Source organism: Canis lupus, chromosome 20, assembly GCF_048164855.1.
Source record: "Canis lupus baileyi chromosome 20, mCanLup2.hap1, whole genome shotgun sequence".
Classification (NCBI taxonomy): Eukaryota; Metazoa; Chordata; class Mammalia; order Carnivora; family Canidae; genus Canis; species Canis lupus.
The window spans coordinates 35,010,153-35,022,338 of NC_132857.1; the positions used below are offsets into that span (position 1 = coordinate 35,010,153).

At 51.9% G+C, this 12,186-nt stretch overlaps 1 protein-coding gene across 1 annotated transcript; it reads left to right on the forward strand.

The window, feature by feature from the left end:
• The first annotated feature begins 9,326 nt into the window (after positions 1-9,326).
• Positions 9,327-11,582, forward strand: TMEM185B (transmembrane protein 185B). The gene has a single exon (XM_072788864.1). It carries the CDS (start codon positions 9,409-9,411, stop codon positions 10,459-10,461), a length of 1,053 nt encoding a protein of 350 aa, XP_072644965.1. The 5' UTR covers positions 9,327-9,408; the 3' UTR covers positions 10,462-11,582.
• Positions 11,583-12,186: the final 604 nt, after the last annotated feature.

The window sequence follows — 12,186 nt, forward strand, 5'->3', positions numbered from 1 at the left end:
GCTGCCCATGACAGGAATGTGGATTTCAATGCTCTGAGCAAGGTCACGAGGAAAGGAGAAACCCAGCCACTCAGGAGCGTGTCACCTCCTTACCTCCCGGTCGCCCGGCGACTGGCCTCACCCACCTTGCTGCTCCTGGTGGCTGTGACCTGTGATGGGCCAACCGACCCCGTGTTCTGGGGGTAGGGCAAAGTCCCCTCCCCAGGTCCCTGCAAAATCCTGGGCACCGCCTAAATTATTACCTCAGAAAATAGGTTCTTAGCCACTCACCTCTCTGGTCACCCAACATCAACACACACAGACGTTTCTTAATGGTTAGAAACTGGCCCAAGGCACCTGGGTGGCTCAGTCTGTTAAGCATCTGCCTTCGGCTCAGGTCAGGATCCCGGGGTCCTGGGATCCAGCCCCACATCTGCTCAGTGAGGAGTCTGCTTCTCCCCCTCTCTGCCCCCCCCATTCATTCATTTTCTCTCTCAAATAAATGAATAAAATCTTAAAAAAAAAAAAAAGAAACCAGCTATTATAAAATAATTTTTAAAAAACAACTTGGGGGATCCCTGGGTGGCTCCGCGGTTTGGCGCCTGCCTTTGGCTCAGGGCGTGATCCTGGAGTCCCGGATCGAGTCCCACATCGGGCTCCCTGCATGGAGCCTGCTTCTCCCTCTGCCTGTGTCTCTGCCTCTCTCTCTCTCTCTCTTTCATGAATAAATAAATAAAATCTTAAAAAAAAAAAAAAAAAGATACATATTAGAAAAAAACTTTAAAAAAAAAAATAAAATAAAATAAATAAAAAAATAAAAAACAACTTGGAAACAGCTGTTTGCCAGACATCTTCCAGGTGTTTTTCTAGATGAATGTCCATTCTGAGCAGTAGCGTGGACGGCATTCCGCTATTCCTTGCACCGCTGTAGAGACCAGACGGTAGAGTCCAGGGACCTGGGTTCAAATGTCGACTTGCGCTGGGTCTCCAGTGGCCCGAGCCTCCCCCTTACGGTGGGCAGCCTGCCACACAAACGGTAGCACTTCTCCCTATCACGCCCTTGTCATCATTCTTCTATTTAACAGTGAAAATCGTTCTCTTGCCTCCTCTTTTCGAAGCCCCTTTTTGCCAGAAGGGGGAAATGGAACCCTCTATTTGCTTCAAAATGCATTCTTGGTTTTTTGTCAATTAAGAAAAAAAAATCTTCAGATCTCTGCTCCCCACACGCCCAACTCCCTCCTCCCATATAATCTATGGCATTGCCTTGTGCTGACACATCTGCTGTCGTGGTACTTGGGGTCATAAACCATTTTTACGGAGTTTTTTTAATCACTCACTTAGAAACTGTAAAGTAAAACCTCTTTCTTCAACCCCCCTGCTCTGTAAAAGCACTTAGAGCTCAACAAATGACCCATCTTCATGGGGGAAATCTGGTGAGGCCGGATTTGCAATAGGAATTCATTACGTGAACAGTAACTCACCACCGCAAAGGCTCCCTGAATAAAGCTGGGAAGTTTATAGCCGCTTCGGGCAATTTGGAAAGATCCTCAGTGGTGGTAAATAACATTTATGTTCTTACAGGAGAAAAATCCAAGACCAGCAGGAACTGTGCAGAATTTCATTTTCTTTCTTAGGGAGGGAGCTGCTGCTCCATGAGAAGAAAGGGTTGCTTGGTCTAGGTTTTAACCTGTGATGTATCTCCGGCCTCGGAGATGTATTTCCACTTTATATTCAGATGATCCGCGGTGAGAAAGCAACCCCTGTCTCCTCCCCTCGCAGACGATGTCCAGAACAGGGCACTGGACAGTGCTCAAGATTTATTTCTACACAGAGTGGTCCTGAATTATGTATGGTTCTGTAGCAGGAGCAGCATCAGGGGAAGCTCCCTCTCTGACGAAAGCAGATGAGCTCTGGCCTAGATGTCTTGACATGAGATCCATGCCCCCCCCACACACACACGCACAGGGCATCTGGTGGGGATAGAAACAGACTCTAAGGGCTAAAAATGTTTCTCGGGGTGGGGGGCACCTAGCTGATAGTTGTGAGACCTGGCTGCACACTGGGGTAGTTTAAAGAAATTTGGATTTGGGAGCCCACCTCCAGGCGTCTGATTTGGTAAGTCTGGGTGGAGGTCCGGGGATCTGCCTGTTTTTTACCAGACATGCTGCATTTGGGCCTGCACTGGGAGACCCCTCCTGACCCACCCGGCCCCCTTAATCTATAAAGCAGAACCGGGCCCAGGGTGAAGTGAATCAGGTGCCAGTTACCTGAGTTATATTTATTTTAGTTACATAAGTTCACTTTTATTTTTTATGTATTTATTTTTTAAAGTTTAAGTAACTGCACATGCAACATGGCTTGAATTCACAACCCCAAGATCAAGAGTCACGTGGTCCTCTGACTAGGCCAGCCAGGTGCTCTAGTCCACTTTTAGTTACAGGCCACCTGACTCTAACACAGATCTGAGGGTGGCTCACCCCCTGCCAGGCACTCTTCTCTCCAGCAGCAGCTTGGGGGGTGGAGGGAAGGGGATGGGCAGAGGGCGGGGGATTATGTTCAGACGATGATCATCTCCTAAACATGCCAGCCTCATATCTCTACTACCTCCCCTCTGTCCTGTGAAGCAGCTGTCATTATCCCCATTTTATGGATGGGAAAACCTAGCCTCTGAGAGCCTGAATCATTGGGCTCAAGACACACAGCTGGTTAAATGACAGAACTGGGGTTTAAATCCAGGTGGTCCCTTCCTTGGCTCCTTCTGAAACACAGTGTGAGCCCCCCAGCAGTGGTCTTGTTTAGAGACCTGATCACCTAGCTGTCCCTCAATCTTCACCCTACAGCTTATGTCTGATGCTTCTTTTTTCTAGTTTCTAGTTGACTTTTAATTGCCAAGAGCCCAGTGACCTCTGGTTCACTCTCTGGCTCTTTCAGGGTGGTTCAGTGTTTCATGTTGGTGTTCTTTGACTACCCAGAAGAGTAATCAGTTCTTGGCGACAGGGGCCACAGGGCCTCACACACACTGGGGCCAAGCAGAGGCCCGGCTACAGCCTACAACACACTTCAAGGCGGGTGGCTTGAAGCACATGTGCAGGCCCAGGCTCCCCAAGTTACATCTCCTCATGAAGGTATCTATCCAACACACAAATTGATGACAGCCCCTAGTGCAGCAATGGTCTGGGCTTTGGGTTTGTTTGTTTGTTTGTTTGTTTTTAATATTTTATTTAGGGATACCTGGGTGGCTCAGCAGTTGGGCGTCTGCCTTCAGTCCAGGGCCTGATCCCGGAGTCCCGGGATCGAGTCCCGCGTCGGGCTCCCAGCATGGAGACTGCTTCTCCCTCTGTCTCTCTCTGTGTCTCTCATGAGTAAATAATTAAAAAAAGATTTTAATTATTTACTCATGAGAGACACAGAGACAGAAGCAAGCCCCTGTGGGGAGCCCAATGCAGGACTCGATCCCAGGACGCCAGGATCATGACCTGAGCCAAAGGCAGATGCTCAACCACTGAGCCTCCCAGGTACCCCAGGGTCTGGGAGTTTGAGGAACAGAAAGAAGCTGGTGTGGCCACAGGAGCCCAGCAAGCTGGTAGGATGAGATGAGAGGGATAAGCTGAGGCCAGGCAACCAGAGCCTTGAAGAGCATGGTAAGGCATGTGGATTTTCCCCAAGAAATGAGAAGCCACTGAAGGTTTCAAGTAGGGAATGCAGACTCTTGTGCCCCATGTTGTGCTGTCTGCCTCCTGTGCTGCTGGGCTGACAGCCCGTCCAAGGCAAGAGCTCCAAACTATGCACAGGGTAACTCCGGGGGCCTGGCTCTGAATGACCTGCAGAAGCATATGCCTGTCAGTGATTGTCTGCTACTCAGCCCCAGTCCAGGAAAGAATAAAGAACAATTCATAGTGCAATTGGGATTACAATTTTACAAGTGTCCATTTCTGACCCCCAATTAAAACCTCATTCATCTAGAACACTTTACCCACGAATTGCCCACAAATCCAGGTGAGAACAGGACTAAGGATCACCTTTGTAAAACAAAAAGATTCTATGCCAAGTAAATTAATAGTGCTAAGAGAGGTGCTGGAGAAGAAAGCTGAAATCACACATGTAAACTGCTTAAAATATTTAAGTGGAACCGATTTAAATGCAAACAACTGATAACTGAATTATCCACCATTTGTTCAACAATATTCCATAACTCAGAAGTTTCCCATCCATACCCACACAAACACAAAAATCAGTTTGAATTAGTAATACTTAACTCTATCTAAATGCCTCAAATTAAATTTCCCAGTGCTCCGCTTATCACACTTCTCCACATTTGGAGGTTATCGTGGTTGAGCCCAAAAAGACCACTGACCCCGCAGGGGGCAACTTGCACGTCAAAACCAGTCCTGGTTTTCAGTTGGCTTTTAATTTTTTGCAGCCCTATTCCTAATTTCTGTGAATTACCCTACAGAAATCCTCTGAATGGGCAGGCAGCTGTGTGTAGTAGGAAAGACCATGGAGCCTCTTATCTCAGAGAAGAATGGAAATAAGCCCAATGGGAATGGGTGAGTGGAATACTGGGCAATCCCCTGGTGTGATATTGCAGAGCCGTTCAGAAGATGCTCAAGATGCATTAGTGGTATCTGAGGAATGTTTCTAGGGATGGCAAATCATCACATATCACCACTGATTATCAGACACGCCGCGATATCATGTAGCAGGAAGGCAGGAAAAAATATCCAGGGTGGGTTATCTAACAAGAGGTATCTAAGTAAAGGAAGCTAGAACCCCAAAGGGCTATTCCCCAAATGCAAGGGGGTTGAAAAAGCCCTTTTGGGAAGCAAGTATGTCTTATCCTTGCCCCGAGTGCAGGGAGGGAACAAAGTAGCCCTTGAGAATGTGAGGAAGCCTGTACTCACACAGGTTGGAGTCCAAACACCTCCAGCAAATGCTGAAACTGAATTTAAATTTAATGTAAAGTCTTCTCAAGTTGGCAGTGCCCCCAGGGGACTGTCAGAAGCCATTGGGAACCCTCTTTGGAAGAGGGGAGTTTTCAACAGGCTGACGGTGCCTGTAAAACACCATCAGTTGTGCAGTGCTAGATCCAGAGATGTTAGAATGTGAAAATAAGCCAGTCTTAGGATTAATGTTAAGCAAAAAGCAGAAGAAAATGGCACGTGGGCAATGACACGTTGTAGAGACTACTAACTGGAAGGAAATACAGTAAAATGTTAACAGGGATTTTCTGCATCTTAGTTGTAAGATTAGAAGGTTGTTTTTTTTTTTTTTTCTTTTTTTAAATGACCACATTTTCCCGATTCTCCTAAAGAGGCTATGTGTTTAGTGACCATACAGGAAACAGAGGAGAAATAAATCAGGGTGATATAAGGAGAGAGGGGGTGACTTCAGGTGGGGTGGTCAGGGAGAGCACCCCGGAGGAGCTGACATGCCAACTGAGAAGGAGCCAGCATTGGAGAAGCTGTAGGAACTGCTCATGCTGCATCCCATGTCAGGATGGAGCTTGAATCACAAGGCAGATGCCTGAAACCTATTTGTTAACTGAATACGGGAATTAAGCAGTAGTTGCTAAGTCTCAACGGGTCCCAGCCAGAGTCTGCAGTCTCTTCAGTGGGGCCGTTCTCACCAGACCAAGCTGAAGAACAGGGCCAGGATACCGGCCGGACCGACGGCAGGGCTCAGCAGAGAACTGTGGTCAGGGTGTCGGGCCTCAGTTTCCCCACCCAGAAAATGAGGTTAGTGCCTTTGCCACCAGAGCCCCTCAAAGTCAGCTTCCGATGACCCAGCGCTTTGAAATATTGAGCCTGGTGCAAGCATGAGGGGCTGGCGAGCTCCAGGAGGTCCTCGCGAGGGCCCAGGGACACTTCCCTGCAAACCTGACACCCAGGAGCTTTAGACAAGCTGCTTTGCCTCACACAGCTGACCTTGCTCCACGCTCAGCAAGGGGAAAAGATGCCGCATCAGCTCCAGCTCCAGCTCCAAACTTCCTGGCCGCTGGTGCGCAGGCCTGAGCTGGATGCTGCAGAGCCAGAGAGGAGACACGGGCCCTGCCCTCGGGAGTCACGGTGCACCTGGCGCAGGGGGCGGGGGGGGGGGGGTGGGGGTGGATCACGATGCCCCCACGTGTGACTGACTTATCACACAGCAGGGAAAACAGGCCAAGAGGGGCTCACTCCATCTGCTGCCCAGGCAGAAACAATAGCTGCCAAAGGGCTACAGGAATTAGGCAAATTCTGGGTGTGGGTACATTGTTTCATTTTGTCCTTACAAAGTTGTGAGGTTATCACCATTTCACAGATGGGGGCCGAGGCTCCATTCCTTGTCAAGGTCACAGAGGTTGGAGATGGCCAGCGCCTGAGAACTCCTGCCTTGGCCTGAGGGGTTCTGGAGTCCATGCCCCTAGCCCACTGGCACCCTGACTGGTGTGTGGGTGTGTGCGTGTGTGTGTTGGCAGCAGGGGAGGCAGAAGGAGGGGCAGGAGGCTACCGCAGGCAGGGGCAAGGGGCCAGGGGACCGTGGCTGAATCCCGAATCCCACCCATGTTCCAAGTGCTCAGGGGAAGTGGCTCAGTCACCCAGGTGTCAGCAAGGGAACCCGGCATTGTCACCCTGGCCTGTGTGTGGAGGGTACTCAGCAAGGGCTCCCTGTGGCTCTCCCAGAGCAGCAGCCCCTCATGGAGCTCAGAGGAGGAAGAGCCACTCTAGGCCAGAATGGAAATCTAAAGATGCCCTGGCTGGCTCCATCAGTAGAGGATGCGACTCTTTTTTTATTTTTATTTTTAAGATTTTATTTATTCATGAGAGAGAGAGAGAGAGAGGCAGAGACACAGGCAGAGGGAGAAGCAGGCTCCCGGCGGGGAGCCTGATGCGGGACTCGATCTCAGGACCCCGGGATCACAACCTGAGCTGAAGGCAGACGCTCAACCACTGAGCCACCCAGGTGCCTCAGAGTATGCGACTCTTGATCTCAAGGTCGTGAGTTCAAGCCAAGGAGCCTACTTAACAAAGAATTAAAAAGAAGAAGAAAAAAAGAAAAAGCCCCGGCATTCCCATGGGTCTTCTGTGCATGCAAACACTAACGGAGATGATGCTGTAAAGGGACCTTGCAGATGGAATGAAGTTTACAAATAGGTTGACTTTAAAATAGAGAGATGATCCTGGGTCATCTGGCGGGGCCCAGTGCAATCCCATGAGCCCTTAAAAACAGAAAAGGGGAGGTGCCTCAAACTCAAAACTCCCTTCCTGGATGAGAAGCAGGCACCAGTCTTAGAGGAGCTCTACAGATGGGAAAACACACTCTCTTCACCACAGAGCTGGCAGCAGAGGCCCTGAGGTCACCCACTCCAGGGAGGAGGCTGGGAAGGATTTCTGACTGCTCCAACAGGGTCCAGAGGACCTGGCTCTGGCCCCCCTTCCTGCAGAGCTGCCGGCAAGCCCTCCCCTCCTCAGGCTTTACATTCCCCAGTGTGGTAGTATAAACAGCTCACATTTCTTTGAATACAAACTGCTTTCCATGCATTGATTCATCTGACCCTCAAAACAAGTCTCCGTGATTTTTTTAGCCCATTTCATAGTTGAACAGGTATAAAGGTTTTGAATTTTAAGTTGTTTTAACCAGCAAATCCCTTCTTAAAAGTAAACAGTGAAAGAAAAACCAACATGTAAAACAGATTAGAGCAACTCTGGGTGGGGGAAAGGCTAGAGCCCCACTTAGCTAACATCCCCCCCCCCCCACAACAATGACGCCCAAGGGGTTCTTTAGAAACCAGGGGCCCTGAAGACACATCTAAGAGGCCTGGCGGGACTCACTGGTTGGGAGTTCCTCCTCCAGGACCACCCAACTGCCTTTAGCTGACGTGGAAGGTGGAGAAGTCGTAGGGAGATCTTTGAGGGCTATAGGACTGTCCACATCACACCACGCTTCACGAGCATCCTGATGCTGACCTGGAAAAGCCAGCTTCTGGATCTGGACCATGGCCCCTACCTCCTGCAGGAAGCCCTTACTGTTACCCCAAAGAGACCCTGACTGACTTGTTTCTCTGATGTCCTTTCCCTCAGACCTGAGGATCCACATTCCATTCCTGCTGCAAGGGGTGGACCGCATGGGACGGGTGGGGATCTGAAAGGCAGAAGGATGAGCAACCGGGGCTCTGCTGGGCAGGTGATGAATGGAGGAGAGGGAGGGACTTGGGGGTCTGCCAAGTGGGCACGAGAGAAGGGAGTGCCCCAAATCGCAGACCTGCTGCAACATGGGGGGCCCATGAAAACCACCCAACGCCCAGGAAAGCCGGGCTGAGACAGACCAGGGTGCATTGCTGAGGTCTCTCAGCTGATGGGCGGCAGAGCCTAGACTAGAACCCAGACTTCCTGACTTCTCGGGTCCAGTGCCCTTCTCCCAACATCGCGCTGCGACGATCGGATCCAGGCAGGGCGAAATAAGCAAAACTGAGGATTCGAGGCTTAGAAGTCTGCGTTTCATTCTGCTCGGAACCTGGCAGGTGCCCTGGGGCAGGAAGCACCTGCTCCCGGAGGGTCTGCCTGGAGGGGGGAGGCGGGGGGCTGCCACCCGGGCGCTGTGCCTCGGCCGGTTCACAGGCGGCGTCCGGGCAGCGCCCGCCCACCGCGCGGCCCTCCCTCCCCCTCGGCGCGGGGTCAGCCCGCCGCCTCCCGCACTCTCGTCTCCCCGCGCACGCCCCGCCCCGCGCTCCCGGTAGCGGCGCCCACTCGCCCGCCCGGGCCCTCGCCTGCCTCTCCCCGCGGCGGGCGCCGGACCTCCCGACGCGGCCCAGCCCGGGAGCAGGGGGCCGGCGCGGGCAGGACCCGGCGGCCCCGCCCCGCCCCTTCCCTTCCCGCCCCTTCCCGCCCCGCCGGGCCCCGCCTCTGGGCCGGCCGGAGGACGTGAGCTCACGCCCGCCTCCCCGCTGCCGGCGCCGCCAGGAAGCGCCCGCCGACGTCCGCCGACCGGCCGGCGGGGGAGCCAGCGGCGCGCCAGGCCCCGCCCTCCCCGCGCCGCATCCGTAGCCGCTCCCCGGGTGGGGGCCGAACGAAGGCGGGCGGCGGGGCCGACGCCGCGCCCCGCTCCCAGGCGCCGCGCAGCCCGGGGCCCGAGGGGCGCGGGCGGGGCGCAGGCGCGGGGGCGGGGGCGGGGGCAGGCGCAGGCGCAGGCGCAGGGGCAGGGGCAGGCGCAGGCGCAGGCGCACGCCCGCCCCGCGCTTCCGGCCGGGCCACGTGACCGCGCGCGCACGTGTTCCGGCCGCTCGGCGCCGCGGGTCGGGACCTCCTCCGGGTGCGGCCGGGCCGCTGCCCACCGTCAGCTCCGGCAGGCGGGGCGGGAGGCGGCGTGTCCCGGAAGCGGCGGCGACGCGGCGCCCCCGGAGCCGGGCGGAGCCGGGCGGAGCGGCGGGCGCGGGGGGCTGGCGGCGGCGTCGCCATGAACCCCAGGGGCCTGTTCCAGGACTTCAACCCGAGTAAGTTCCTCATCTACGCCTGCCTGCTGCTCTTCTCGGTGCTGCTGCCCCTCCGCCTGGACGGCGTCATCCACTGGAGCTACTGGGCCGTCTTCGCCCCCATATGGCTGTGGAAGCTGCTGGTCGTCGCCGGCGCCTCCGTGGGCGCGGGCGTCTGGGCGCGCAACCCCCGGTACCGCGCCGAGGGGGAGGCCTGCGTGGAGTTCAAGGCCATGTTGATCGCCGTGGCCATCCACCTGCTGCTGCTCATGTTCGAAGTCCTGGTCTGCGACAGGGTGGAGCGGGGAACCCACTTCTGGCTGCTGGTCTTCATGCCGCTCTTCTTCGTGTCCCCAGTGTCCGTGGCCGCCTGCGTCTGGGGCTTCCGACACGACCGCTCGCTGGAGCTGGAGATCCTGTGCTCCGTCAACATCCTGCAGTTCATCTTCATCGCCCTGAGGCTGGACAGGATTATCCACTGGCCGTGGCTGGTGGTGTTCGTGCCCCTGTGGATTCTCATGTCGTTCCTCTGCCTCGTCGTCCTCTATTACATCGTCTGGTCCCTCCTGTTCCTGCGGTCCTTGGATGTGGTCGCCGAGCAGCGGAGGACACACGTGACCATGGCCATCAGCTGGATAACGATTGTCGTGCCCCTGCTCACTTTTGAGGTTCTGCTGGTTCACAGATTGGACGGCCACAATACCTTCTCTTACATCTCCATATTTGTCCCCCTTTGGCTCTCTTTGATAACTTTAATGGCCACGACGTTTAGGCGAAAAGGAGGCAACCATTGGTGGTTTGGTATTCGCAGAGACTTCTGTCAGTTTCTGCTTGAAATTTTCCCCTTTTTAAGAGAATATGGGAACATTTCCTATGATCTGCATCACGAAGATAGTGAAGATGCCGAAGAAACATCAGTTCCAGATGCTCCTAAAATTGCTCCGATGTTTGGAAAGAAGGCCAGGGTAGTTATAACCCAGAGCCCTGGGAAATATGTCCCCCCGCCTCCCAAGTTAAATATTGATATGCCGGATTAAACAGCTCTTCTGGAGAGCGCCCATCTGCCAAACAGGAACCGTATAGACACATGCAAAATCCACCCTACTTTTGCCTCTTTGTTCACCCATCCCAAACTTGGAACTGAAAATAGGCTCCAGACACCATTATCTCATGCCTTGTTTGAGATTGACGCCTGTCAGTCACTCATCAGTATGCACCATAGATGTAGGAGGTTATTTTAATATATGGCGCTGTGTGTGTGTGTGTGTGCTCACGCGCACGCGCGTCTGTGTGTGTGATGTGTGGTGTATACGTGTGAGAGAACTTGCTTTCCAGGCTGGTGCTTTAAAAGCTGGCTTGGGAGCAGTCAGTTGAAGAGGAGGTCCTCAAATGAAATAAATACACAGCTGGGGTTTTTTTTTTAACGGTTACTATGCCTATGGAAAGTATTGTTTAAAAGTATTTTTATACACTGCTAGTCTCAAGTTGTATTTCAGATCGTGCCTGTTGTGACATAATAGCAAATGTAAAGAATTCTCTTTCCCACCACTTGTTTATAAGCCTTAGAGTTATTTTTAGTGTTCCTACTGTTAAAATAGTTTTTCTTTGGGCTTTGCTGATACTGGTCTTTAATATCAGAAAAGGTGAATTTTTCTAATGAAATGAATCCATGCATATGATATTTATATGAATATTTTAGCAATGTAATATATATTATGTTGAATTCTAGTTCTGTGCATTACAATGTATTACGTTAAAGTATTTTTTTAAGTTTATATGTGAAGGTACGTGTCTATTGTAGATGTCCTTAAAGATTGCATAAACCAATAATAGGTGCCCAATGTAAGATCCTCTCAAAGTATTAGGTGTGAATAGGGAACCAAATCCCACGCATCTTAATATTCAGGTATTAGATGACTCAGTCTACACAATTTTAAGGTCTCTGTTAGTAGAGGGAGGAGCCCCATCCTTTGGGAGGACATGCTCCAGAGTGTTACCAGGCCATAAGGTGACACTGTTATTTAGTACCTTGAATTTTCCCACATGGTTAGTAACACCTCCTCAGTGACAATCAGAATTAGCAACAGGTGATTTGTTCATTAAGAGTCTTAGGATATTACTGGGCTATAATAATAAAAAATGTTACTTGTCACCAGAATGCTGAAGAGAGTGGCTTTAACCAAAAAATGGCCAACAAGATCAGGTATTATTTCAAGGGCCAGACTTTTTCATCTGTCAGCAATAGGGAAAGAATAGTTGAGGTTATTTTTAAAAGAAGTACAGGGTACTAACTTAGTGACTTAGTGGTACACCAGGGAAATCGGAAAGGCAAAACCCAGATTCTGGGAGAATAGTGTTCTCCTGATTGAGAACAAAGAAGTACTTTCAAAAAGAGGTTGAAATCGAAAGTGGTGATGTTATCACTGGAGAAACGGAAGGAAGGAATCCATTTTTATCATTAGCAACTTAGTGAAAATGATCTAAATTGGTAGCCATGTGAATGAAGTCAATAACTCGGTTTACCAAGCGAGGAGCCTGCCAGCAACAACAGCTAGTCCCAGGAGCCTGGCTTCCTGAAAGCCCGAGGATGCCACAGCTCAGTTCAGTCACCTAAGGACTGCCAGGCTCCCTCGCCGTGTCTGTCTGTCTCTCTCTCTCTCTCTCTCTCACACACACACAGTTAACACCAGCCCTCAGAATATGGGAAGCAGCCTCCAGCAGCAGTAACGTTTCTAATGTTTCATCAACAAGGATTCATTCAT